Below are 24962 nucleotides of genomic sequence, written 5' to 3' on the forward strand. Positions count from 1 at the left end.
TGTTGCATCTTTACAATACTATAGGTTTATTTTATTTTGCATACTAATTTTATTATTGTCGGAAATTTTAAGTATTATTTTCTATTTGTATACAAATTCAATTCTATTATTCATTTTATTATTTAGCTACAATTTTCAGGTATATATTATTTATCAAATGCAAACAGTAATCTCAGTATTTTTGAACCATAAATTTTATAATGTATTCTACTATCTTATTGTAACATTTCTTCCTTTGAAAAGTCACGTTCGCTATATTACTGTAATTTCCAAATTTAAATTCATGTATTTTGTCTGTACCTGAAATGTGGTATTGACCTGACTGACAGGTCGCCCTGCACCCTCAGTGCTATTGTTAACGCCCACTGGCGAAACTATTTAAGTATCAAAACAGTATCGAATCAGTATCAAAACAGTATCGATAACAGTATCAACAAAGCAACAAACAAGACAAAATAATTCACTTTCAATCATAGAGCCTATTTTATACTTTTACATTTAATTTTATTCATTTTAGTTTATTTTAATTCTAAGTTAAGTGTTGACTATTAAATATTTAAAACAACAATCGTTATCATTTACATAAAATAGTTTGCTCGCAATTAATTTGGCGTGTAAAGTGAGAATACCAGAAAGAACTCTTTCAATTAAAATTTATTTTCTCACAACAAACATATTGAACCGTTTATCTAATTCCTTCTAACTATCAAAATTTAACACTTGGGCAGAATCTGTTCCGAATCTGTTACTAATTTAAGTAGAACAACGATTCAATGAATTCTCTTAAACAATTCAAGTTCCTTCCGTACAAAATCAAGCTAAGTCAGAAATTATATAAAGACAATTACAGCTAGTATGACAGCATGCAATTTCTTATCAATATTTGCAAATTTGAAAAAACTTTTACGCATACAGTTTACCACAAAGATAGTTAGTTGTGAATAGAATGACAACCATCAAGCCATCAGTCAGAATAAGTACCCAGCAAGTATTTCTCATAAGTCCAGATCTAGCGGTAAAAGTCTGGCGTGGATGCCTTTACTTCAATCTATAGCGTTCTGTAACTTTCTTCCGATAGGTATAGTGTTTATAATTATCGTAAGTTGAAGCATCCAGCAAAACAAGTTTTTTATTTACTTTTAATCATAGTAATTAATTAAACATTTCTACCTACCATGAAGACATAAAGTATAGTAACTGTAATTTCCTTTAATAAAGAACCTTCTGTGATATATAACGGTGGCAAAAAGAGTGCTAGTTTACCGAGAAGATTTAAATCCTATTAAAGAATTAATGAATGCAATTATGTATTTATTTTACAAAACTTTTATTTTGATATAAATTGACAAAGATGAATAATGAGTAATGGGAAAATAAACTAATTAATCAATAAAAGTGCAAGTTAAACAATATCTACCAGTAAATGATGATTGTTAGATGTAATTAATAATCATTTATCATTTGTTATTCAGGTTCATCTTCAAAATTATCCACTGTATTAGTAGTAAAGAATCTTTTATATTTCTCTTTTTTTTATTTATTCTATAACAAAGTGGCCAAAACTTTACAAAATATCATTGAAACTAGATTTACTCGTAATTATGAGCCAAATGTTCTTTAAGCCTAACATATATAGAGCGTTCAGTTTGTCCAATATATTTCTTACAGCAATCTTTACAATAAATTTTATATATCCCCGACATTTGGCTCATGCCAACTTAAATTAGGGAAGGAATCTAGAAATAATTATTTGCTTGACAGAGACAATAAGTATTTTTATTTATATTTAAGCTCTCTTAACAGTTAGAAGAATCTTATCTCTATTCTGAAACTGAATCCTACTTTGTCATTATACTCAGAAATCTACTTATATTTAGTGTAATTACTCTCTTCTGTATATGTTTTACATTTATGTCGTTGGAGACTTCAATAGTGCGTTAGGCGACGAATCCGGCAAAAGATTACAGTGGGATCAATAATCAACTTTGTAAAAATATGTTTCAAATAAAAATATTTGTGATTATGTTTTCAAAATACATATTCTGTCAAAATAACACTAAATGGGGGGTATGTTTAACATAAAAACAATGTAGAAATGCCTTTTTATAGCTTTGAGTGAACTCTAAGTTTTGAGGTGATTCCTATTTCATCGTTATTGCTGAAAACTGCAAAACCTATTTCATAGATCTGGACACAAAGTAACATTGACTTAATAGTCTACCTCGAAAAAGCCTAGTCTCAAAAGAAAAAAAACATCGGTGAAAAAAAGTTTCAAAATTTTCAAATTTTACTCAATTTGGAACTCAATAAGGAACTCTAAATTTTTTTTATTTCTTGTATTTGTTAGGTACCTGAATTGTTTTCTTTTACGGTAAAAGGGTGAAGTCAGCACCCCGAAATTTAATTTTTTTCCTAGCGTTAGTTATTTACAAATTTTTGTTAGCATCATTGCAATTATTATTTATTAATGGACAACTACAAATTCCCCTAAAAAATAGTACTTAATTTGAAAATTATCCAACGTATAAATGGTAAACACTGCATGATCTAATTGATATCATCAATAATTTATATAGATAATTATACGAACATAATCCATGAGTGGTGGTTCGAGAATGCGAGAGAAGAAGATCTCGTGTTACTCATGTGCGTGTAGGTGCGCGATTTGTAAAGCGACCCGTGGTAAGAGATTATCTATTGATCCTGATCCTTCGCGATCGTAAAGTATCTCAGCGTGGCAAGTAAACAAAGGCACGCATGCGCGTGTTTCCACGCTGTTTTGATCCTCGCATGAGATTCACGGCACACGTTGATTGCCAGCGACATATAGTGGACGCGAAACGTAACAGTCTACGCCTACGCGATGCGTGCGCGATTACACCGGTTTGTGAAAATTTAAAAACAATGGAACAAGTTGCCATAACAAAATAGCTTATTATTATAGACGAGCGTGCTATTCATTCACGTGATACGTCAAACCATCCAAGTGATTGAAGGTGTATGTGTGTATAAGTACATGTGTTTAAAAGTTTCCGTTTCCTCGTTTTATGATAAGGTGGATGAAGTTTACGTGACAGGTACATATATGTATACAGGACCAATTAAACAGTTAAAGACGGAAGGATTTTAAGGATTCGGTTTGTACAACTTGACCTGAATTGAAGTTTTTATTCGTATGTGGTAAAATAATAAAAGAATTCTATGAGTGACGTATCTAATTTACCATAATTTTTGAGTATGATAGTAGGAAATACAAAAAGAAAATCGTTTCGGATGCGGGCACGATAGGATTACGTAAACGTTTATTAATTTCGATAAAACTACTCAAAATTAAAACTCAAAAGAAGGCCCTCATCTCTTATAGTTTTTCCCAGCATGTAGATAGTCTATTTTGGAAATGCCAAGAGTGGACATTTTCAGATATTATTTTAGCCATAGAATTTGTTATGTATCTTTGTCATATTAAAACGTTGGGGAGCTCGAAATGTGGAAAATCTTTGCGGTAACATGTTAGGATAATGCGGAAGCAACGGTTCCGTGCAGGCGGGCAGTCTACTATGAACAGGAGGGAAATATAGAGGGTTAAGATGTCCTATTTCTCTTAATTACATATTGATTAAAATTTTACAAAACTGTAGACCTATGTTTACAATAAATTACCGAAAGGGGGACAAAAGTGGTTGTTATTAGGAATTTAAAAAATTAAGAGCAATAAGCCTGAACGGTATTTTTGATTATAAAATTTTTCACTTCTTCTATTTGCGAGATCGAATACATTTACTTCCATTAGACTTCTGTCTAAAACTGTTTCTATAATAATAAGAACCAGCTAAAATTTTTATGTCTTTTCGCAATAATTTTTGCTTTCTTCGCCTCTTCCCACCTTTAGTCCAACAATAAAACAAAAAAGGGCCGCTTCATCCCATGTACCTCCTCATTTTGTTCCTGGTGGGCTGACTGATGTCTTCTTGAAACGTTATTGTACGATTATCCGAAAATGTTACCATTAAATTTGTGCTTATCCATATTCCAGATTTCACGCCCAGCTCTTGGTCTAGGTATAACTTATGAGTACTTTTTTTTTTTATTGATAGTTTACGGTAAGGTTCAAGGTTCTTGTCGGCCCTTAATTGTGTAAGTGAAAGTAAAATTAAGTACCCTTTCTACTTATTAAAAGAATGGTAGAAAAATATCAATTTTATCAAAAATAGTATTGTTTTGTCATCAATCTAACACGTCCGTATACAAAATTTCATTATAAATAGGGGAGAGGGAGGGGGCTGTGACATACAGACAAACGTACAGGTGGACTGACTGAACCCTACTTTGCCATGGTACCCAAAAATCTACTAAAATTTGGCGTAATTATTCTCTACTGAATATACTTTACATTAATGTCGTTGGAGACTCCAATAGTGCGTTAGGCGACGAACCCTGCGAAGATTATAGTGCGATCTATTATTTGCGCTCTATTTAACCTTGCAATAAGATGTTCCATGTGAAAACATTTGTGATTATGCTTTTAGGATATATATTCTGTTAAAATAACTCTAAATAGTAGATATTTTTGATGTAAAATAACTATAAAAACACATTTTTTCTAGTTTTGAGATCGATCTCATTACTGAAAATTGCATTTTATTTATCTGCGTATAGAAAAGCATTGGCTTGCAATCTACACTGAGAAAGGCTTGTAAAAAAAGGCAAAACGTCGGTGTTTGTTGTTGTAAATATAATGTTTCTGACCTCATTATACATAAGTACAGAATCCTAAAAACTTGAAAAGATGACAGAGTTGAGGTAAACAGGAGCTAAAAGGAGTAGAGGTAGACCTAGATTACATTACTGTTCGCAAATAGATAAGGATGCGGGAAGATTAGTTCAGGATAGGAAAGAGTGGAGGTGCGTGTGCAACCAGTCTTAGGACTGACGAGCTGGAAGGACATTACCTACAGAAAAACATAATCGACTCATTGACTGCTCATTAAAAACTTAAAATAGTGTTCTACGTCGTAATACGGGACCTTATCCTTAGCAATTTAGCCGCTCCAGGTAAAAATAATTCTTGCCGCCCTTTATAATGACACATCCTGGAAGTCATGAACATGTTATACCAGAGGTGGGATGGTGCAATTATTAACTGACGCATGTAATATGGTTAAAATGGTATAATATTTGCATATTAGTTTACCGGGGCTTCTAAATGAGTGTACTACACTGCAGTGTGATGGGAATGGGTCTCCAGCACAAAACATTTTTATTAGAAGTCTTCAGAAAACTGTGTTAAACTAGACAAGCGAATAAACTTGGGAAAATTCTTAATACGTTGCGTTAGAGATAAAAGAGTATTCCCCAAAAATATCAAATAGTTGGGGAATCCCTGTGATACATAAATGAAACGAAAACGGTTGCCAGTTCAAAAATGTAAAATCGGTAAAAAAATTCTTCAGAATTTCCATGTATTCTCAACTCAATAATGGTGAAAAATCATTACATTTCGGGTGCTCAAAACAGTTGACTCCTTAGAAATACACTTGCTATGGGCTTATTAGGAGACGACATCAAAAAATTATTAGACAGCACATCAAAACCTATTGGCTCGTTTAAGAATTGACAGCTTTTAACTGAAATAGAAACTAAAAAAAAATTTTTTATCGGGTTACTAAGCCCTGTAATTTTTATAACAGTTTTTTCTCAGTGCAACCGCCCAACGAACTCAATTTTGCCGCCGCTTTGGGCATTTTCCCGGCGGGCCCCCTCGTTAGGTAGAGCTCTGACTGTAATTTTTAATTTATTAAAGACATAAAATCCAAATGTGTTTAAACTCTTCTATTTTAGTATCTATCATTAAATAAAAAAGATATGTAAATGAAGTTTTTATTTGCCAAAAATCTGTTAATAAAATAAATAAAATACTGTCCGAAACCACCAATTACGTGTTTCATTAATTTTTAATTTAATTATTGTGCTTATTAATCAGAATAATTAATAAGACATGCGCACAATGAGTGTCACCAAACATGTTCAAAAAATTAATATTAAAAACATAAATTGACGTTTAAACCCATGTCGAGTAGGTCTTTTTCTCTGCAGATGGGAATAACGATTTTATTTACACCTGAATAAACCATNTCACGTGTCGGATTAGCGTTTGGAAGCGATAAAAACTTTTGCCAAAAATCTGTTAATAAAATAAATAAAATACTGTCCGAAACCACCAATTACGTGTTTCATTAATTTTTAATTTAATTATTGTGCTTATTAATCAGAATAATTAATAAGACATGCGCACAATGAGTGTCACCAAACATGTTCAAAAAATTAATATTAAAAACATAAATTGACGTTTAAACCCATGTCGAGTAGGTCTTTTTCTCTGCAGATGGGAATAACGATTTTATTTACACCTGAATAAACCATTTAATCACGTATCGAACTCGAATTGGAATTTTACGAGGCAATTAAAGTTTACGCACTGGTTACTCTGTTTATATTATGCACAATTCAGTCGATGGCTTTAAATATGGACTGGCATGTTGAACTAGTGTCGTAGAGACGTAGAAAACTTTAAGTCTAAGGGAAACTGTTTGAGAAAGTTACAATTTATATTAATCATCAGTTGTGAGAATTAAAATTTCTAATGATTATAGGTATGGGTTTTTCTTTGTTCTTATTTTCTTTATAAAACATCATTTTGCCTAGTTAATTAAAAAAAGACGGACAGACAGACACACGAGTAAGAGCTCCGTTTTTCATTCGGACATAGGGAACCCTAACCTAAGAATCTTGGCATTTCCCCAAAACTAGAATAAACCACATTCTTAACTATTTGCGAACAGTAATATACTCTGGGTCTACCTCTATTCCTCTTACCACCTGTTTCTGCCTCTAATATTTCTCTGACTAGACCTTCATGTCTGAGAAGGTATCCTACCAACCTATCTCGTCAATTTTTTTATTGACTTCTACTTATAGATTCCTCTGTATTCCTATTCTTTCTAATACCTCTTCATTTCTAACCTTCTCTATCCACGCTATCCTCATCAATTAACAATCTTTTTCGAATTTCTAAATTCACCGTTCGCGAGCATATAAGTGGCGACTCGATCTTGTGCTATCCTCTACTTTATATCCCTGCTACTCCTTCGATCCTGAGTTATCTGACTTCATAGATACCTAAAATCAGCTACTTCTGCAAATCTTGCGCCTCCCTTATTTATATTAGCTCTTTCCTTACTTTTTTTCTATTTTTATACAATACCGTTTTGTCAATATCGCTTCCATTTTATTTAAAGCTATCTCTAATTCCTGATTGCTAGATGAAAATACTGTACTGTACTGTCTAATGATGCATACATAGGGGATACGAAAGGGGCTGTGACATACAGACAAATAGACAGATAGACAGACTGAATCCTACTTTACCATGGTACTCAAAAATCTACCAATACATAGCGTAATTACTCTCTACTGAATATGTTTTACATTTATGTCGTTGGAGACTTCAATAGTGCGTTAGGCGACGAACCCGGCAAAGGATTTGTAGTGAGATCAATAATTTGCAATCTATTCAATCTTTTAATTGAAAGTGAAAAAAATTCATGAGTTGCAATAAAACATATATACTGTCTAAATAACGTTAATTGGTACATATTTTTGACATAACCAGCATACGTAAAAACTTTTTTCCAGTTTTGAAGTAGTTCCTTTATCTCCATAGGGAGAATCATTATTGAGTTGCATTCTACCTTATTCCGAAAGCCAAAACGTCGATGTTTGTTGAGTAAATAAAGAGTTTTTTGACCCCATTGCGACTTTGATATTTACAATTCACTTATAAGTTTTTATAAATTCACCTTAATATTACCCAATGATTCAAAAGATGAAAGGGAAAATTAAAATACTTTCCTTTTCATTTAAAAACTTTTTGTTAATCGTTTAGTTATATATCAAAGGTGGTACCATTTAAATTTGAAGAAAATATTCAATTCCTAAGGGTGGAAAATAACTGGGTGGATGGTGGTTCGGGTGAGAAAGATGAGACGGACAAAATGTAGACATATATAAGAATGAAAGATTACTTTAAGTAGGAAATTTGAAGGGTATTTATACAACAGGATTGTTAGTAAATAGAGGGAGAACATTCTAGAAGGAAAAGGACTAACAGAACATGTACAGACTAGTTGAAATTGAATAGAATAGAATTCGAGGAAAAAGTAAGCGAGGGAAGCCATTAATAAGGGTTGTTAAGTAGGTATCGAAGACGATGAAATTCAAGGTAAAGGAAAAGAAACAAGGGCATGCACAAGAGAAGAAGCGAAAGGTTTACAATATTTACACAGGTACAAAAATATGAAAAATTAATATACAAAAATATATATACAAAATTGTACGTTTTCTATTTTTTGTATTCGCCACATAACTATAGATTTAAATGTTATAAAGGTTGAAATTGCGTTAAATAATTTCTGACTGGTTCAATGTTTTAAATTTTTAAAGAACTTCCCTTATGATAAAATTAAAAAAAAAATGTTTTCAACGGCTTAAATTATTTTAAGGGTGCATTTCAATGTTTAAAAGCAATCCTCTTTTCAACACGTTGAAATCTAAAACACTTGAGGTTTTTTTAATTCGTCATTGTTTGTAGACCCGCTATAAGGGGGCGTGGAAGGCGTACACCACACGCGGGCGACACATTCAATGGGGCGCCAAATTCTCGTCACTCTACAGTTTTTACAATTGCAATATATACTTAGAATTTTAGAAAAGTATAAAATATATTAGCTATACGTATTGAAAAGTAATACCTAGAAACTGACCCTTACCGCANGATACCCCCTGAACATACTAAATATACTACAGAATGTCTTTATATACAACATTCACAGTTTTTTGTCATTAGACAATACAAACCGGCCGGTACCGTGCAACCGCTATGTCCCTGCATTTTAAATCTGTAATATCTTCGAAAATATTCATTTAAATTACATACTGTAAAGGGCCATATTCATCTATATTAAATGCACAATGTATTTAAGGTACTTAATTGGATAGGATTAATGCTGTATTGCTTAAAATCGCTTCCTAAATAAGTCATTATTTCTCGTAAAAGGTAAAGGATAAAAAATGGATATGGTGGGTTATCCTTAAGAGATAGACATATACCATCCCGGACTTTTTTGTAGATGTACAATACTGTACTACATTTTTTTGATCTATCTCGTAGGGTTCAGCCAGCATTTGCAATGTAAGCGCAAAAATGTGTTTATTTACATCAGATTAGAAACCTCTAAAATTATCAGTGTTTCCTTACTATTTTGTGCATATATTATACATATAAACCTTCCTCTTGAATCACTCTATCTTTAAAAAAAACGCATCAAAATCCGTTGCGCAGTTTTAAATATTTAAGCATACATAGGGACAGACAGCGGGAAAGCGACTTTGTTTTACACTATGTAGTGATGACAAATATACCGACGGACACATTTTCAGCGACGTGGGGATGATTACAAATATTTTTAATTTCGTGGGAAGAACACCTCTTCCTAATATTATTCTATAGAATCCTTAATGAGTACCTACATACAAATAAATAGCTATCATATCTATTAGATTCCAATTTAATTCGGGTCATTATTTAAAGAAGACTTAATTCCTTTCGTCTTTGATAAGAGCGATAATAAAAAGCCGGAAGAGGACGACGCTGACGAGGTGCGAACCGTGGCAGAACTATTCATCATACCGTTTATGTTCCTAGATGCCGCGTAGAATGTTTCTCTTTAAAATAATAATTAAGCGGTTTGAAATTGAAGTCGTAATTGGATCGAGTCGGTACGTCTCACGTGTCGGATTAGCGTTTGGAAGCGATAAAAACTAACGACTTACATTGAACGCGACGAACGTGACGTAAAGTGATATTCAAATACGCGTAGTCGAGGAAGGAGAAGAAGAAAAAAAGGAATAACAACAATAATAAATAAAAGAACGACGAACAGGTGGACAATTGCTAATCGGACTATGAAGAAGCCCAAGAATATGATATGCTGCTTCCGGATGAGAAGTACGAAGACAGAAGTGCTATGGTGGCGGGACAAATGTTGGCCCTGCTGCGGCTCTACGACGACTTTTTAGCCAAATATCGGATAAGGCCCGAATTCTTTTGTAGGTAAGCGTTTTGATTTCATTTTTCCTAAATTTAAAAAGTATACGTGTCGCGTAAGAATTACAGTACAATTACATTAGGATTGTATCTAATAAAGGTCTTTCCGAACCGTAGTCTGGCAATCACTTAAAGATGACGGCATAATCCTGAGTTATCGGACTTAATTGGTACCAAAAATCAGCAACTTCTTCCAATTTTCCGTTTTCTGTTTTTTCTTTCCTTGCATACCACGATTTTTGCTTTACTTATTTAGTTCCATACCAAACTATTATCTCTAACTCCTCCTTGCTGCTGTATCATCTGCAAATCTAAGCATACTAATCTTTTGACCCTGTGTATCTATCCCTAAGGTTGTCTTGTTTTTTTATTACGTATATCGCATCTTCGATATATAAATTAAAACTAGCTTTTACCCGCGGCTTCGCTCGCAGAAATTAATATTGTTTCTCCATAAAACCTTTTAACTCCCAATTCACCCTTACAACGGTTTAATTTTATGTAATGTCGCTATCTTAGATTTCAAATACGTAGCAACAACATTTCATCCTAAAGGGTTGATTTTTAAAAATTGCCAAAACACGTATTTGCTTAATTTCAACAATGAGCAACCCTCTAGTGAATCCTAGTACAAATAAAATATACCCCATGGAAACGTTGCAACCTCTTTTCATTTGATTAATAATATCGAACAGCATATAAACCAAGTTTCAAGTAATTTTATCCACAAATAAATTATGTCCCAAACAAAAATTTCAACACCTTCTTACCCCCCCCCCTTGGAGGTTGAATTTTTTAAAATGTCGAGATAGATATTAAATGAGAGACCATTAAGACCAAGTATCAAGTAAATCTGACCACAAATAATATATGTTCCATTTAAACATTGCAACTCCTGTTCATCACTCCTCCCTCCCAGCAGAGATTGAATTTTTTATACCATTTTTAACAAATGAACGGCTAGACTGATGTTTTGACTGATAAATTTTTCGTTTTGCTGTCAGTTGCGTTTTGTTATTCCATGTCGGCTGCGTTTTCTTATACCACGTTTTATGTCAAGTTCCACGGGAACGGGATAAAAAAAGTATCCTGTGTCCGTCTCCTGGTTCTAAGGTACCTCCCAACCAATTTTCAGTCAAATCGGTTCAGCCGTTTTTGAGTTATAAATAGTGTAACTAACACGACTTTCTTTTATATATACATAAGTAGAGGTGACAGGTGTATCCTTATCTTCCTTGACTCCCTCCCTAATATTTATTGTTCTACGTACTGTGGCATACACCACTGTTTCTTATTGACGCCACAGACATGATTTCAGCATACAGTGGTGTCTCCAGTTTGAAGATTTGATTGATCGAGTAATTGATTATTGATCTCTTTTTCTTTTTGAGGAACGTAAATTCGTTTTTCCAGATTTTTGGTCAAAATGAAGCCTATATTTAAAAAGAATGGAACATTATTTGGACACTTTAGTTTTAAGATAATTCGTTGATTTGAAGAGTTTAAAATTCCTTCCTAATTATAACTCGAGTACATATATAGTTATATACGTATTCCCGACTATTTTAATACAAAGTAATCTATGCATAGTATCTTTCTAACTAATTTAATTTCAATTTTGTTTCAGGTACCGTGAGAAAGAGGCTTTACAAAAACGTTTAAGTAAAGTCGTAGAGGCAGCTTCAAGAAGCAGCAAGAAATGTTCCAGTTCTAATGGTAAGTAGATACCTAATTATGTACTATCTTCGGGCAATATTATCATTTTCATTGTATTTAAGTTTACAATGCCATACAGATAACACATTATTAAAATAGATTGATCGTATTTACTATTTTAATTCCTTTAATCGGTACAAGTGTTGAGAGACAGACGACGTATATAAGGAAATTGAGAAGGTAGTCCTTTATATGAGTTCTGCTATTTTTGTACTGTTACATGTGTTATTTCAATAGCATACTAATATTTAATAGTCATCACACAATTTGTTTAACCGCATTTGCTATTTTAATTCCTTTGACCGCAAGTCCTACAAATTTTGAGAGATAGACTGCGTAAGGAATTGAGGGTGCAGTCCTTTACAAGAGTCCTTCTGCTATTCTTGTATTACTACTTGTTTGACTGAATCGCAAATTGATATTTAATAGTCAATACATCATTTGTTAACCGCATTTGCTATTTTAATTCCTTTGACCGCAAGTGCTACAAGTTTTGAGAGATAGACTACGTAAGGAATTGAGAGGGCAGTACTTTATAAGAGTCCTTCTGCTATTCTTATATTACTACATGTGTGATTGAATCGCATACTAATATTTAATAGTCATCACACAATTTGTTTAACCGCATTTGCTATTTTAATTTCTTTGACCGTGAGTGCTCCAAGTTTTGAGAGATAGACTACGTAAGGAATTGAGAGGGTAGTCCTTTACAAGAGTCCTTCTGCTATTTTTGTACTACTACTTGTTTTATTGAATCTCAAATTTATACTTAATCGTTATTACATCATTTATTTAACCGCATTTGATATTTTAATTTCTTTGGCCGCGAGTGCTCCAAGTTTTAACAGATAGACTACGTAGGGAATTGAGAGGGCTGTTCTTTACAAGAGTCCTATTGCTATTCTTGTACTACTACTGGTACGATTAAATCGCAAACTTATATTTAATAGTCATTACATCATGTATTTAGCCGGATTTGATATTTTAATTCCTTTGACCGCAAGTGCTACTAAGTTTTGAGAGATAGACTACGTAAGGAATTGAGAAGGCAGTCCTTTACAAGAGTCATTGTGTTATTCTTATACTACTACTTGTGTGATTGAATCGCAAATTTATATTTAATAGTCATTACATCATTTGTTTAACTGCATTTCCTATTTTAATTCCATTGACCGCAAGTGCTACAAGTTCTTAGAGACAGGCTACGTAAAGAATCCAGAGTGTAGTCCTTTACAAGAGTCATTCTGCTATTCCTGTACTACTACTTGTGTGATTGAATCGTAAATTTATATTTAATAGTCATTACATCATTTGTTTAAGCGCATTAGTTATTTTAATTCCTTTGACCGCAAGTCCTACAAATTTTGAGAGATAGACTATGTAAGGAATTGAGAAGGCAGTCTTTTACAAGAGTCCTTCTGCTATTCTTGTATTACCACTTGTTTGACTGAATCGCAAATTGATATTTAATAGTCAATACATCATTTGTTAACCGCATTTGCTATTTTAATTCCTTTGACCGAAAGTGCTACAAATTTTGAGAGATAGACTATGTAAGGAATTGAGAAGGCAGTCTTTTACAAGAGTCCTTCTGCTATTCTTGTACTACTACTTGTGTGATTGAATCGCAAATTTATATTTAATTGTCATTACATCATTTGTTTAACCGCATTTGCTATTTTAATTTCTTAAATCGCAACCTCTACAAGTGCTGGGAGACAGACTACTACTCAAGGAATTTGAGAGGTTCTTTGCATGGGTGCTGTTATTTTTCTTGAAATATCAATTGTGTGATTGCAAATTAATTTATGAGCTTACTGACATTCCACATATGAAGTGTACTAGCAAATCAATTTACTTAATTATTTACTACAACAAAGTTTAGACCGCATATGCTACTTAAATATCTTTGACCGTTAATTTACGAATTTAGTGGAGAGCTCTATACATGTGAGGAGTTGATTTAAGTCGCCCTCCACAGACATCCCTTTGTTACTCCAGTAATTTTGCTAACAATAAAAGAAATTCTCGAGTGAAAAGCGTTTAAATTAAACAAACAACTTGACGTCCGAAGTAAGTATACAGAAGTGTCCGACTGTTTGCAGTAATTCAAAAGATCCTCTCGAGGATGGCATCGGCATGAAGTTGTCATCGGTAACAAGTGGTTTGATTCTTTCTCTTCCGTTTTTTTTTTTCTCTCATTGCCTTGTCTCGCCGAGCGGTGCTTATAAATAGTCGACAGCCTTCTGTTTCGCATCTTGGCGAACATAATTATGAAAAAAAGTGTGTGCTTCTTGAAATTGAAAGACATAACTTACCGTACGTTGTTGTTGCTGTTGTTGGTAGTGGTAGCGTGCGCTAGTGGCGAAAGAATATTGCTGCCATTACCGTTGTGGTCAAACAGGTGCTTTACAATTATTATTATTTACAAATAAATAACGTCCGATAAACCGATGTGCTTTTGTTCGGGAAAACTAATTTTGCGGCAAGGATAATTTTAGGAGTTAAAACATTGTGGTAAAATGTAATTGGTTTTTGAAAAAGATTAATACGTACACCGCTATTGTTTTTGTAATTGGGAAGTATGATAACAACTAAAAGAAAGTAATGATAGATAGGTACATGATGCGTACCTAGAGGGTCTGGATTTCTTTCCAAATTAAGCGAATAATAGAGATACTGGAAATAGGTTAAAGTATGTAGAAATCTACGAAGGAGCTGGAAACTTCGACTTGTGATTCGAAAATTTGATTTGCAGTTAGAAATTTCAATCTGAAGCTCGAAGTTTTGATTTGCAACTTGAAATTTCAATTTGCAGTTTGAGATTTCGACTTGCAGCTGAAAATTTCGTTTTGTAACTCGAAATTTCGAATCGCAACTTGAAACTTCAACTAGCGACTCGAAATTTCGATTTGCAGTTAGAAATTTCAACCTACAAGCCGAAATTTCCACTTGCAATTCGAGATTTCGACTTGCAACTAGAAATTTAGACTTGCAACTCGGAATTTCCATCTGCAAATACAAATTTCAACTCGCAGCTAGAAATTTCGATTTGTAACTCTAAATTTCGACTTGCAACTCGAAATTTCAGTTTACAGCTAGAAATTTTGATTTGTATCTAGAAATTTCGACTTGCAACTCGAAATTTTAGCTTGTAACTTGTAGCTTGTGATGGTTATTGAACCGTAACCTAACCCAACCTTACTCAATCTTTAATTTAAGAAAAACGCGATTTAGCTCTTCTACGACTTCGTAGAAATCAGAGCCCATAGGGTAAGAAGCTTTTTTTTATTATTTATTAATAAATCTACATCGACGTTTCGCCCCCACAGCGTCTTTTTCAACTTTTACTGTAGTGTATTCTTTCCCAATACTTAACATTTCAGCCCCGAAAAAATTGGTTTTGTAAATACATACTAAACAACTTATTAGTATGTAAGTGCAGTACAATAAATAAGTATTCCTCTTGTTTAATTTAAATGAGTTAATCATCATAAATTGTTTATGTAGATTTTATGTGTGCTCATGTGAAAAGGTCTTTGCCCTATTTTATTGAACAGTGTAGGTAGTATAAAACTGTAAATATTAGATTTAATTGACTCACCCTATTATTTAGCAGTGGTGGTTACTTGTGCCATAAATCTGTAAAAGAAAATAATTTTATANGACTCGAGTCTCTCGTTCAGAGACGCTAAACAGTTTTTTTGACAGTCTCTCGACAGTCTCTCAGTGTCTTTCAGAGTCTTTCGGCGTCTCTGAGAGCGCCTGTCACAGTCTTTCACAGTCTCTCAGTTATTGCCTACGTGTTTTTATGGATTTCTCACAGTCTCTGTGTGAGAGACTCGAACGATAAATTTGTTAATTCAGAGATTCAAGTTTCGCGTTCAGAAACTGGATACGAAATGAAAATCTCTCAGTGAGTGACTCGAGTCTCTCGTTCAGAGACGCTAAACAGTTTTTTTGACAGTCTCTCGACAGTCTCTCAGTGTCTTTCAGAGTCTTTCGGCGTCTCTGAGAGCGCCTGTCACAGTCTTTCACAGTCTCTCAGTTATTGCCTACGTGTTTTTATGGATTTCTCACAGTCTCTGTGTGAGAGACTCGAACGATAAATTTGTTAATTCAGAGATTCAAGTTTCGCGTTCAGAAACTGGATACGAAATGAAAATCTCTCAGTGAGTGACTCGAGTCTCTCGTTCAGAGACGCTAAACAGTTTTTTTGACAGTCTCTCGACAGTCTCTCAGTGTCTTTCAGAGTCTTTCGGCGTCTCTGAGAGCGCCTGTCACAGTCTTTCACAGTCTCTCAGTTATTGCCTACGTGTTTTTATGGATTTCTCACAGTCTCTGTGTGAGAGACTCGAACGATAAATTTGTTAATTCAGAGATTCAAGTTTCGCGTTCAGAAACTGGATACGAAATGAAAATCTCTCAGTGAGTGACTCGAGTCTCTCGTTCAGAGACGCTAAACAGTTTTTTTGACAGTCTCTCGACAGTCTCTCAGTGTCTTTCAGAGTCTTTCGGCGTCTCTGAGAGCGCCTGTCACAGTCTTTCACAGTCTCTCAGTTATTGCCTACGTGTTTTTATGGATTTCTCACAGTCTCTGTGTGAGAGACTCGAACGATAAATTTGTTAATTCAGAGATTCAAGTTTCGCGTTCAGAAACTGGATACGAAATGAAAATCTCTCAGTGAGTGACTCGAGTCTCTCGTTCAGAGACGCTAAACAGTTTTTTTGACAGTCTCTCGACAGTCTCTCAGTGTCTTTCAGAGTCTTTCGGCGTCTCTGAGAGCGCCTGTCACAGTCTTTCACAGTCTCTCAGTTATTGCCTACGTGTTTTTATGGATTTCTCACAGTCTCTGTGTGAGAGACTCGAACGATAAATTTGTTAATTCAGAGATTCAAGTTTCGCGTTCAGAAACTGGATACGAAATGAAAATCTCTCAGTGAGTGACTCGAGTCTCTCGTTCAGAGACGCTAAACAGTTTTTTTGACAGTCTCTCGACAGTCTCTCAGTGTCTTTCAGAGTCTTTCGGCGTCTCTGAGAGCGCCTGTCACAGTCTTTCACAGTCTCTCAGTTATTGCCTACGTGTTTTTATGGATTTCTCACAGTCTCTGTGTGAGAGACTCGAACGATAAATTTGTTAATTCAGAGATTCAAGTTTCGCGTTCAGAAACTGGATACGAAATGAAAATCTCTCAGTGAGTGACTCGAGTCTCTCGTTTAGAGACGCTAAACAGTTTTTTTGACAGTCTCTCGACAGTCTCCCTCAGCGACACCAGAGAGACTCGATGAGAGACGGAGACTCGAGTGGCGCTTTCAGAGACTCTGAGAGACTGGACATTTTTATCTAGGGAAGATTTTCCTTAAATATTGCGTTGGATTTGGATATTCCATTTTATAAGTATCTCATCGGGTATTTATTTAAAAAATGAGCATTCTCTAAACTTCTTGAAACCTTATACTATTTTTTTTTCAACACATTATGCATTTCTCAATTTTATTTTATAAGATGTAGGTAAATAATCTTAATAGGTACCTAAATAAATTTACATAGAAACGTTGCAGATGATTCACGGGCTATGACAAAGTTGTTTGTCGCGCGAAGACAAACCACTACATAGTTTACGATTATTACCTTTAAACGGCCACAAAGGCTGCTTAAAATTAACTAACCGTTTGTTAAAAAAAAATCGTCTGTAACGGTACCGGTCATGTAATCAGAAAGTAACTCAAGCAAAAGTTCTGTCGAGAGGAGCTCTTCTATCCATTCAAAGAAGGCTTTGAACGTGTGTGCCACATCGAATGCAAATTAGTTTACACGTCGTTTGTTTTGCAGCCTTAATTTGCATTATTTACTTTGATTTATTTTGTGTCGAGCCGCCACATCGACTTGTTTCCTGAATAATAACAGACACATTCGGAAGATTTTGAAATTCTGCACGTTAGATTCGATTTTGATTGATTTTAAATGGTATCGAATTGATGCGCAATGAGTCATTGTCGAATCATTGTGCGTTGTGTTAGGTTAGTATAGGTTGTAATTGATTTTAAAAGTAATCGATTAAGTGTTTTAAAAATTAGAATTTCCCGACATTATCAACTGGTTTGAAAGATATTACCGAGTGAAAACAGCAAAAGAAAGTTCTTGCTGTGTAGGCAAGATCGGTGTAACTGGGATAGCTGATAATACAATTTTGACTAAACAACTGCAAAGAAATGAGTGGGTTGAAATGAATATGCCGTCGAAATTAAAATGTAGGTGTTACGTGCCATCAATAATGATGTCCAAAGTCCAATATTGGACGCACACAGAGATCAGTATTAGCATTTAGTAAGGAGGAGTTCAAGATGGCTTTAAATAAAATGGAAGCGGTATTGACAAAATACTACTGTATGAAAATAAATAAAAGTAAAACAAAAACACTGGTATGCAAGGGAAGAAAAAGTAGGGAAAAATCGAATGTAAAGATAGGAGACAAAAAATTAGAAAAAGTGACTGATTTTAGGCATTTAGGAAGTCAGATAAGTCAGGACGGAAGAAGTAGTAGGGATATAAAGCAGAGGATAGCCCAGGGTCGAGTAGCCTTCAATAAAAAGAAGTCACTTTTATGCTAGCGAACGATTAATTTAGAAATTCGAAAAAGATTGTAAAAGGTGTATGTTTGGAGTGCGGCGCTGTACGGGTGCGAAACATAGACGGTAGGACCGGCGGAAAAGAAAAGGTTAAAAACGATCGAAATGTGGTTTAACGACGAATAATGCGGACAGAAAAGGTTAGAAATGAAGGCGTATTAGAAGGAATAGGAGAACATAGGACTCTATGGAAGTTAATAAGAAATAGGCGAGACAGGTTGGTAGGACACTTTCTCAGGCATGAAAGTCTAGTCAGAGACATATTAGATGCAGAAACAGGACTTAAAACGAGTACAGGTAGACCTAGAATAGATTACTGTTGAAAAATAGTTAAGGATGTGGACTGTTCTAGTTTTAGGGAAATGCGAAGATAAGTTCAGGATAGAAATGAATTGAGGTGCGTGTCCTACCAGTCTTAAGACTGACGACCTTATGATGATGAAATTTTGATAACTCTAGCTCTACAAGGAGGCTATCAAAAATTGCCAAGGGGTGGTCAACAAGTCGATCAATGTCACTTTTGGTCGATTGTCGATCGCTTGCAAAGTCTGGGGTGAAATTCCGTGTACTTTGGATTTTGAAACGTTTGCAGAAGACAAAACTTTTTAGCATAAACATATATTTTATTTATCTACCCATACCTCGCACCTTATACTAAAACACATAACAATAAAAATAAACATAGTATGGGTTTTACATCCCTTAGACTACGCCTATGATAACATGTCGATCTCGAAACACTTCTAAGATAAAAAGTAGATCTTTTATACCTATACAGAAAAGTTGGTTACCCTTGCTCTAGTTGATCGCAGGAAGACAAGATTTTCCCGGCGATCATGAAAAAAATGAATTACAAAAATCGACTTAATGTTGAAACTGAATTAATAGTAAAATTGAGCAAAATCGACACAATTTTAGGCAAGAAACAGCGGTATCCATTTTATTAATTAACAATATATTGCTATTTGTATTTGTATGATCTTTTGTTTAAATAAAAACTAGTATTTTGTTCTAGAGCAGGATTTCTTTTACAAGAATTCTCAAAATTAGTTTTACTTAGTAACGGTATAAAACTTGTACTGTAATGTGCTCTCTACGGACTTATAAAGTTTGGTTTATTCGCAGTTTAATAGAAAGTTTGGCATTTTTTTTTTGTGACGATGATTATTATTAGACGATATACAAGTGCTAAGGTCGGGGTAGCTAGATTAGAAAAAAGAGACCTAACTGAGCTAGTAATAGCTAAAAACTTAAAAAAACGATCTTGTTTGATTTTCGCCCTGTATTTATGTTTATTGATATGCAAGGGGTAATCTGCGGAATCACTCGGTCGATTCTAAAAAATCTTTGACTTATAGAAATGTAAACCTGCGCTACAATAAAATGATTGGATATACGTGAAAATATTATTTATTCTATTATTCTGTAGTTTTATTAGAACGCCTATAGCGAAGCGGGTTCAGGTCTCCGGTGTTTAATAAAGACATAATCATGTATGGGACAAGTTATATAATTTCTTTTATTGCAGCAATTTGTGCCAATTATTGCAAATGGATATGCAGTAATATTTGTACTGTTATTTACTTGTTAAGATAAATTAGTAGATAAATTAATGTCAGCTTAACCATTTCCCCATATCCGATATTAAAATGTCCATTTACATAAACTAATTACATGAACTAATAAAGATATTTCTTAGTACATATAAGTAAATCTATTTACACTTTTGCATTCTATCTCTTAAGTCAGTTAAACGATAAATAAGGAAGGAATGAAATAATGATAAACAAGTGCGGCTTGGTTTGTGTCTTGTTCTTATAACATTGGTTCTTTTTCTTCTTTTTGCAAGACACCGTAATAGTTTAGACAAATTAATATTTTTAACCTTTTTATTCGCCAATATTTTTTTACTAAAATATAAAAAAGGAAGACCTTTTCTTTTCTTGACCAAACAAGAATATTTTATTCACAGAATGCATTAGTTTTATACATTTCCTAATACAATATCGGAATTTAATGCAATTCCTAGGAAATGTATACATTTCCCAGGATATGTGTGTTTTAAAAGAGTTTCCTAAATGGCCTCTTAATTGTATACATTTCCTTAAAATTGTAGACTACACAATTCCTGGATTTCATACATTTCCGGTAACATATACAATGTAAGTATCCTGTAAATTGATTACACTGGTCAACACTATTTTTGTTTCCTTAATTTTTTTTACTTTTATTGGGTATTTCTATAGCTCTGATAATGAAAAAAATATTGGATGATGATTTACTTTTTGAAATATAAAATTTTACTGTTTCGACTAAGTAATACCAAAAAATTACTATATATGTAAGCTAAATTTCTATTCTACACTATCAAATGATCTTTTAGACAATTTCCTTAAATAATCGACATTAGGTTGATCTTGTTGCATACTTCAACAGCAGTCGGCTATCATATGGGAGCCCTACATTCCTTGATAACGCTCTTCCATTGTCCGTATATCCTGATGAAATCTTTCACCCTGCTCCTCACTAAAATCAGTCAGATTTTGTGGGAATCGATCTAAATGTGAGTGTAGGAAGTGAATTTTAATGCTTATGTTACATCCTAGCTCTTGCAAATTCGAAAGCATGCACTCAACGTGCTCAAAATAATTGTGAGATTTTTTGTTCCCTAAAAAATTACTCATAACTAAAACAAACGAATTCCATGCTTTCGATCCTACTTCAGTCATTGTTTTGATAAAATTAGGACCTTTCACGAGTTGCCTAATTGGTGGCCCATCAAAAATTCCTGCTTTTAATTTTTCATTACTTAATCCTGAAAACTTGAAAACAAATTGAAACATTCACCACTTTTGTCAAACGCCTTCACAAACTGTTTCACTGTACCAAGTTTAAGTAGAAGGTCTTTAGATTTGCTAGATAGTACCTCTCGTGATTTCAGTTGAGGTCGTTGAGCAGAAGGTATATTAGGATACGACCACTTACATCGATTTCCAGGATTAATTCCATTTATTTTCACAACGCAGAAATAGCAGTCGTGGTGGTGATTCCGGGGTTCTCGCCAAATCATGGGTGTTACGGAATTTATTGCATCCCTTTTTCCATTGGACCACAATCGTAAACATAACACATTTCAGGCATACAATATGAGGAAACCACAGCTTATCTTGATAGCACAATTGTATTTAAAAGTATAGAAGATACGCAGTTTTCACGAAGTACGATATAGATTTTCGATATTTTTCAAAAATATATTCACCATATATATAAGAAAAACAGTTGGCCAGTGTTATTGCTCGTGTTTGTTTGTCATACTCAACGCGGTAGTCTAACAAGCTAACCGCAATGCAATTACTTGTAAAAGTTTATTAAAATTCTGCGTATTCAAGCAGCTGCTTCAAATTGTTTTGCGGCTGGATGAATAGGTACTCAAAGTATTTAAATCTCACACTGTTCATACAATCGCTTGGAGAAATTGAAAAGTCAAACATTTGTAGTTTTAAAATTTATTAGAAGTGTATGCAAGAACTATGACAGTATCTTCGTATTAGAAAGTGAAGGAAGCAATGTAGCAAGTTAAGAAATACTTAAATCTGCAATAAATCAATAGTTGAGTGGAATATGCACAACAATAATCAATTTGCACTAAAATTATATTCCGAAAAGGACAATATATTAGTAAAATGACGAAGAAGTCTTTAGAACTTACAAATTTCACTTGTAACAGAATTTTGCGGAGGGTTACATTTAGGGTTGCCACCTTTTCAGGCTTTACATAAAGTATTTCTCGACTGAAAGCTTAAAAAAAAAGTACTTGGCATAAAAATGAAGTATCTACTTAATTTTTTGTTTTCAAAAACATATCTTTTGTTACACCTAGCAGCCGGTAACAAATTGCTGTCGCTCTTAAATACATTAATAGCCTCTTAACATGGCAAACAAAGATTTAAGTAAACTCAAAGTTCATTTTTAATTAGTTATAATGAAGCTTTATTCCTGTCGTCCCGCCACTTTGCGTTCATAACAGAGAATACTCTTTCTGTAAATGCTGAAGTGGCCGGAACGGACAACAAAAGTGACACTACCTTGAAAAGATTTGGGAAATCAGGTTGTTCCGTAAATATGCCTTGCCATTTTTCTGTGCAATATTATTGATGTAAAAGTAGTCTGAATTTCGAATAATCGCTTACAAAATTACGATGTTTACTTAAGGCCTTAAATAAAGTATACTTTATGTGTTTTGTAAAGTATAACGTACGCACAGTCGAAATAGAGTGCAATACTTTATAATAAAGTACGGGTGGCAACCCTAGTTAAATTCGACCCACTAGAATGTCTCGATCGTTGCACCGCGCACCGTCGAACCGTTGCACCGCGAATCGCTGGACCGTTGCACCGCGCGAACTGTGTTAACTGTAATCGAAAATATTCTAGGGTGCGAGTAATAAAGGTTTTTGATGCCTGATGTTCCACTTGTTACTATAAGTAGATACTTCTGGTCAACATATGTCTTTCAAAAACCTCTTTACAAAAATGAGATTTATATGACGAATTTGTCACGCAGGTATAGATTGTACATAGCACTTTCAACAGATTTTTTCTAAATACTTGCAGTATGTAACAATTTAGAATCATTCTATCATCAAACCATTTAAAAGGTTACATGTAATTATGAAATTGTAAAATGTAAAAGAATGTACAAATTTCTCATACATTTTGGGGAGGGGGTTAGAATCCCCAAACTCATCCCCTGCGTTCGCGCTTGCGCATACTATTTACGCGTAGGTAAGAAGATTTTGTTTACGCTTTCTGGTTGATCAATACAGATAATAAAATTAGACAAGCTCATTGGAAATGAAAAAATAATGATACAGTAACTACTTTTTTTATTTTTGATGAATATCAGTAGTTAAGGATGTGGGCTGTTCTAGTTTTAGGGAAATGCGAAGTTTAGCTCAGGATAGGAAAGAGTGGAGGTACGTGTCCAACCAGTCTTAGGACTGATGACCTTATGATGATGATGATGATGATGATGGGGACCATCATCTAGAACTCTACCCTATTCGCAAATAGTTAAGGATGTGGGTTGTTTTAGTTTTAGGGAAATGCGAAGTTTAGCTCAGGATAGGAAAGAGTGGAGGTACGTGTCCAACCAGTCTTAGGACTGATGACCTTATGATGATGATGATGATCATGATGATGAACATCATAATACCTGGGGCATTTCCCCTTGGTTTATTTTGATTAACGTGGTAATTCCTACTTTGCGGTTTGACCAACGTACGGAGGCCGAAATCACTATTGCCAATCTTTCTAAGAGACGAGGAAGACCCTTAAAGTGGACAGAGGTGCGCCACTTACTCGTCGAGGTGCTTACTCCTGTTTCCCAACTTGCGGAATTTTAACCAGTGCCACCACGAGTCTAACCTAAACGATCGGGCAGGCAGGAAGACTTTTCACTGGGGGCCTGCTGTGATATCAGTCTTTGTTATCGGTTGGATGTTCGAGGGATGAATTCCCTTCTGGGTACTCCGATAATATATGGGATCGCCACGTTCCTTTAACCCTTGACACCCACGCCGGCTGGGCTACTCCGACCCTGTGGGTACTCCGGTAATATATGAGATCGCCACCTTCCTTTAACCCAGTGGTTTCCAACCTGTGGGGCGCGCCCTTCGAGGGGGGCGCGAGACTGTTGCAAGGGGGGGTATGCAGCTGTTTCCAAAATATCATTTTCGACGACGACGATTTTCCTACTTAAATATAGCTTTAGAAATTTTATTGCCATTTGTAACATCTTACCTATGTGAAACTGGCTTTTCTACAGTAGCTGTCTTAAAAACAAAGTATCGATCTCGCTTAGTGATTGAAAAGGAACTGAGAACCGCGATTTCTTCAATGATACCACGGTTTGAGAAATTTGCGCTGAAAAACAAGCTCAACCGTCGCATTAAATTGTTATAATGTTGTAATTGTTAGAAAAATTAAGGAGGCGCAACAATTTTTTTTTAAAGGGGGCGCAGGTACAAAAAGGCTGGAAACCACTGCTTTAACCGTTGACACCCACGCCGGCTGGGCTACTCCGATCCTCGTTCATGAGTGAACCGGATGAAGTTACTTGAATTGATGAGAAGTCGCTAATTGCGCAAAGACCCTTGCTGTTTTTATCCTTTTTTAGTCATGACGCTTTCGAGACCCATTCCCTAGCGTTAAGTTTAATAAAGAGGAGTTACTTATTAGCCTATTATCATCAAAATGACTGACATGTTTAATAATTACAGCTTCAGAGTCTAGAAAACTCTTTGTTGCAAAAATAAACTTAATTTGTTTTTCTATTGTGGCTCGTTTAGAAGAAATAAAACATTTTTATTAGCTTTACTATCGTAGACGTAGAAAAAAGGAAACGGCCAAGAATGTGTAATCGTATACCTAATTTTGCCGTTGTTTCGCGCC

General features: G+C 34.5%; 2 protein-coding genes across 6 annotated transcripts in view; one reads left to right on the forward strand and one right to left on the reverse strand.

The window, feature by feature from the left end:
• Positions 1-24962, reverse strand: part of LOC108744618 (carcinine transporter) — a 144291-nt gene that overhangs the window by 19159 nt on the left and 100170 nt on the right. For both annotated transcript variants that reach the window (XM_025974692.1, XM_025974691.1), the window contains exon 3: positions 15483-15520. The gene's annotated coding sequence lies outside the window, so the exon portion shown is untranslated. The remainder of the gene's footprint in view (positions 1-15482; positions 15521-24962) is intronic.
• LOC108744695 (unconventional myosin-IXb) overlaps positions 2841-24962 on the forward strand; it is a 139661-nt gene continuing 117539 nt past the window's right edge. For 2 of the 4 annotated variants that reach the window (XM_018480585.2, XM_018480588.2), the window contains exons 1-3: positions 2841-3137; positions 9676-10168; positions 11790-11878. In XM_018480585.2, the coding sequence (XP_018336087.1) occupies positions 10044-10168; positions 11790-11878 (214 nt within the window). In that variant the 5' untranslated portion in view covers positions 2841-3137; positions 9676-10043. Of the gene's footprint in view, positions 3138-9615; positions 10169-11789; positions 11879-24962 lie in introns of all 4 variants that reach the window. The other 2 variants (XM_018480586.2, XM_018480587.2) reach the window with 2 other exon arrangements.

This window comes from Agrilus planipennis, unplaced genomic scaffold, assembly GCF_000699045.2.
Source record: "Agrilus planipennis isolate EAB-ADULT unplaced genomic scaffold, Apla_2.0 scaffold16, whole genome shotgun sequence".
In the NCBI taxonomy this organism is placed as follows: Eukaryota; Metazoa; Arthropoda; class Insecta; order Coleoptera; family Buprestidae; genus Agrilus; species Agrilus planipennis.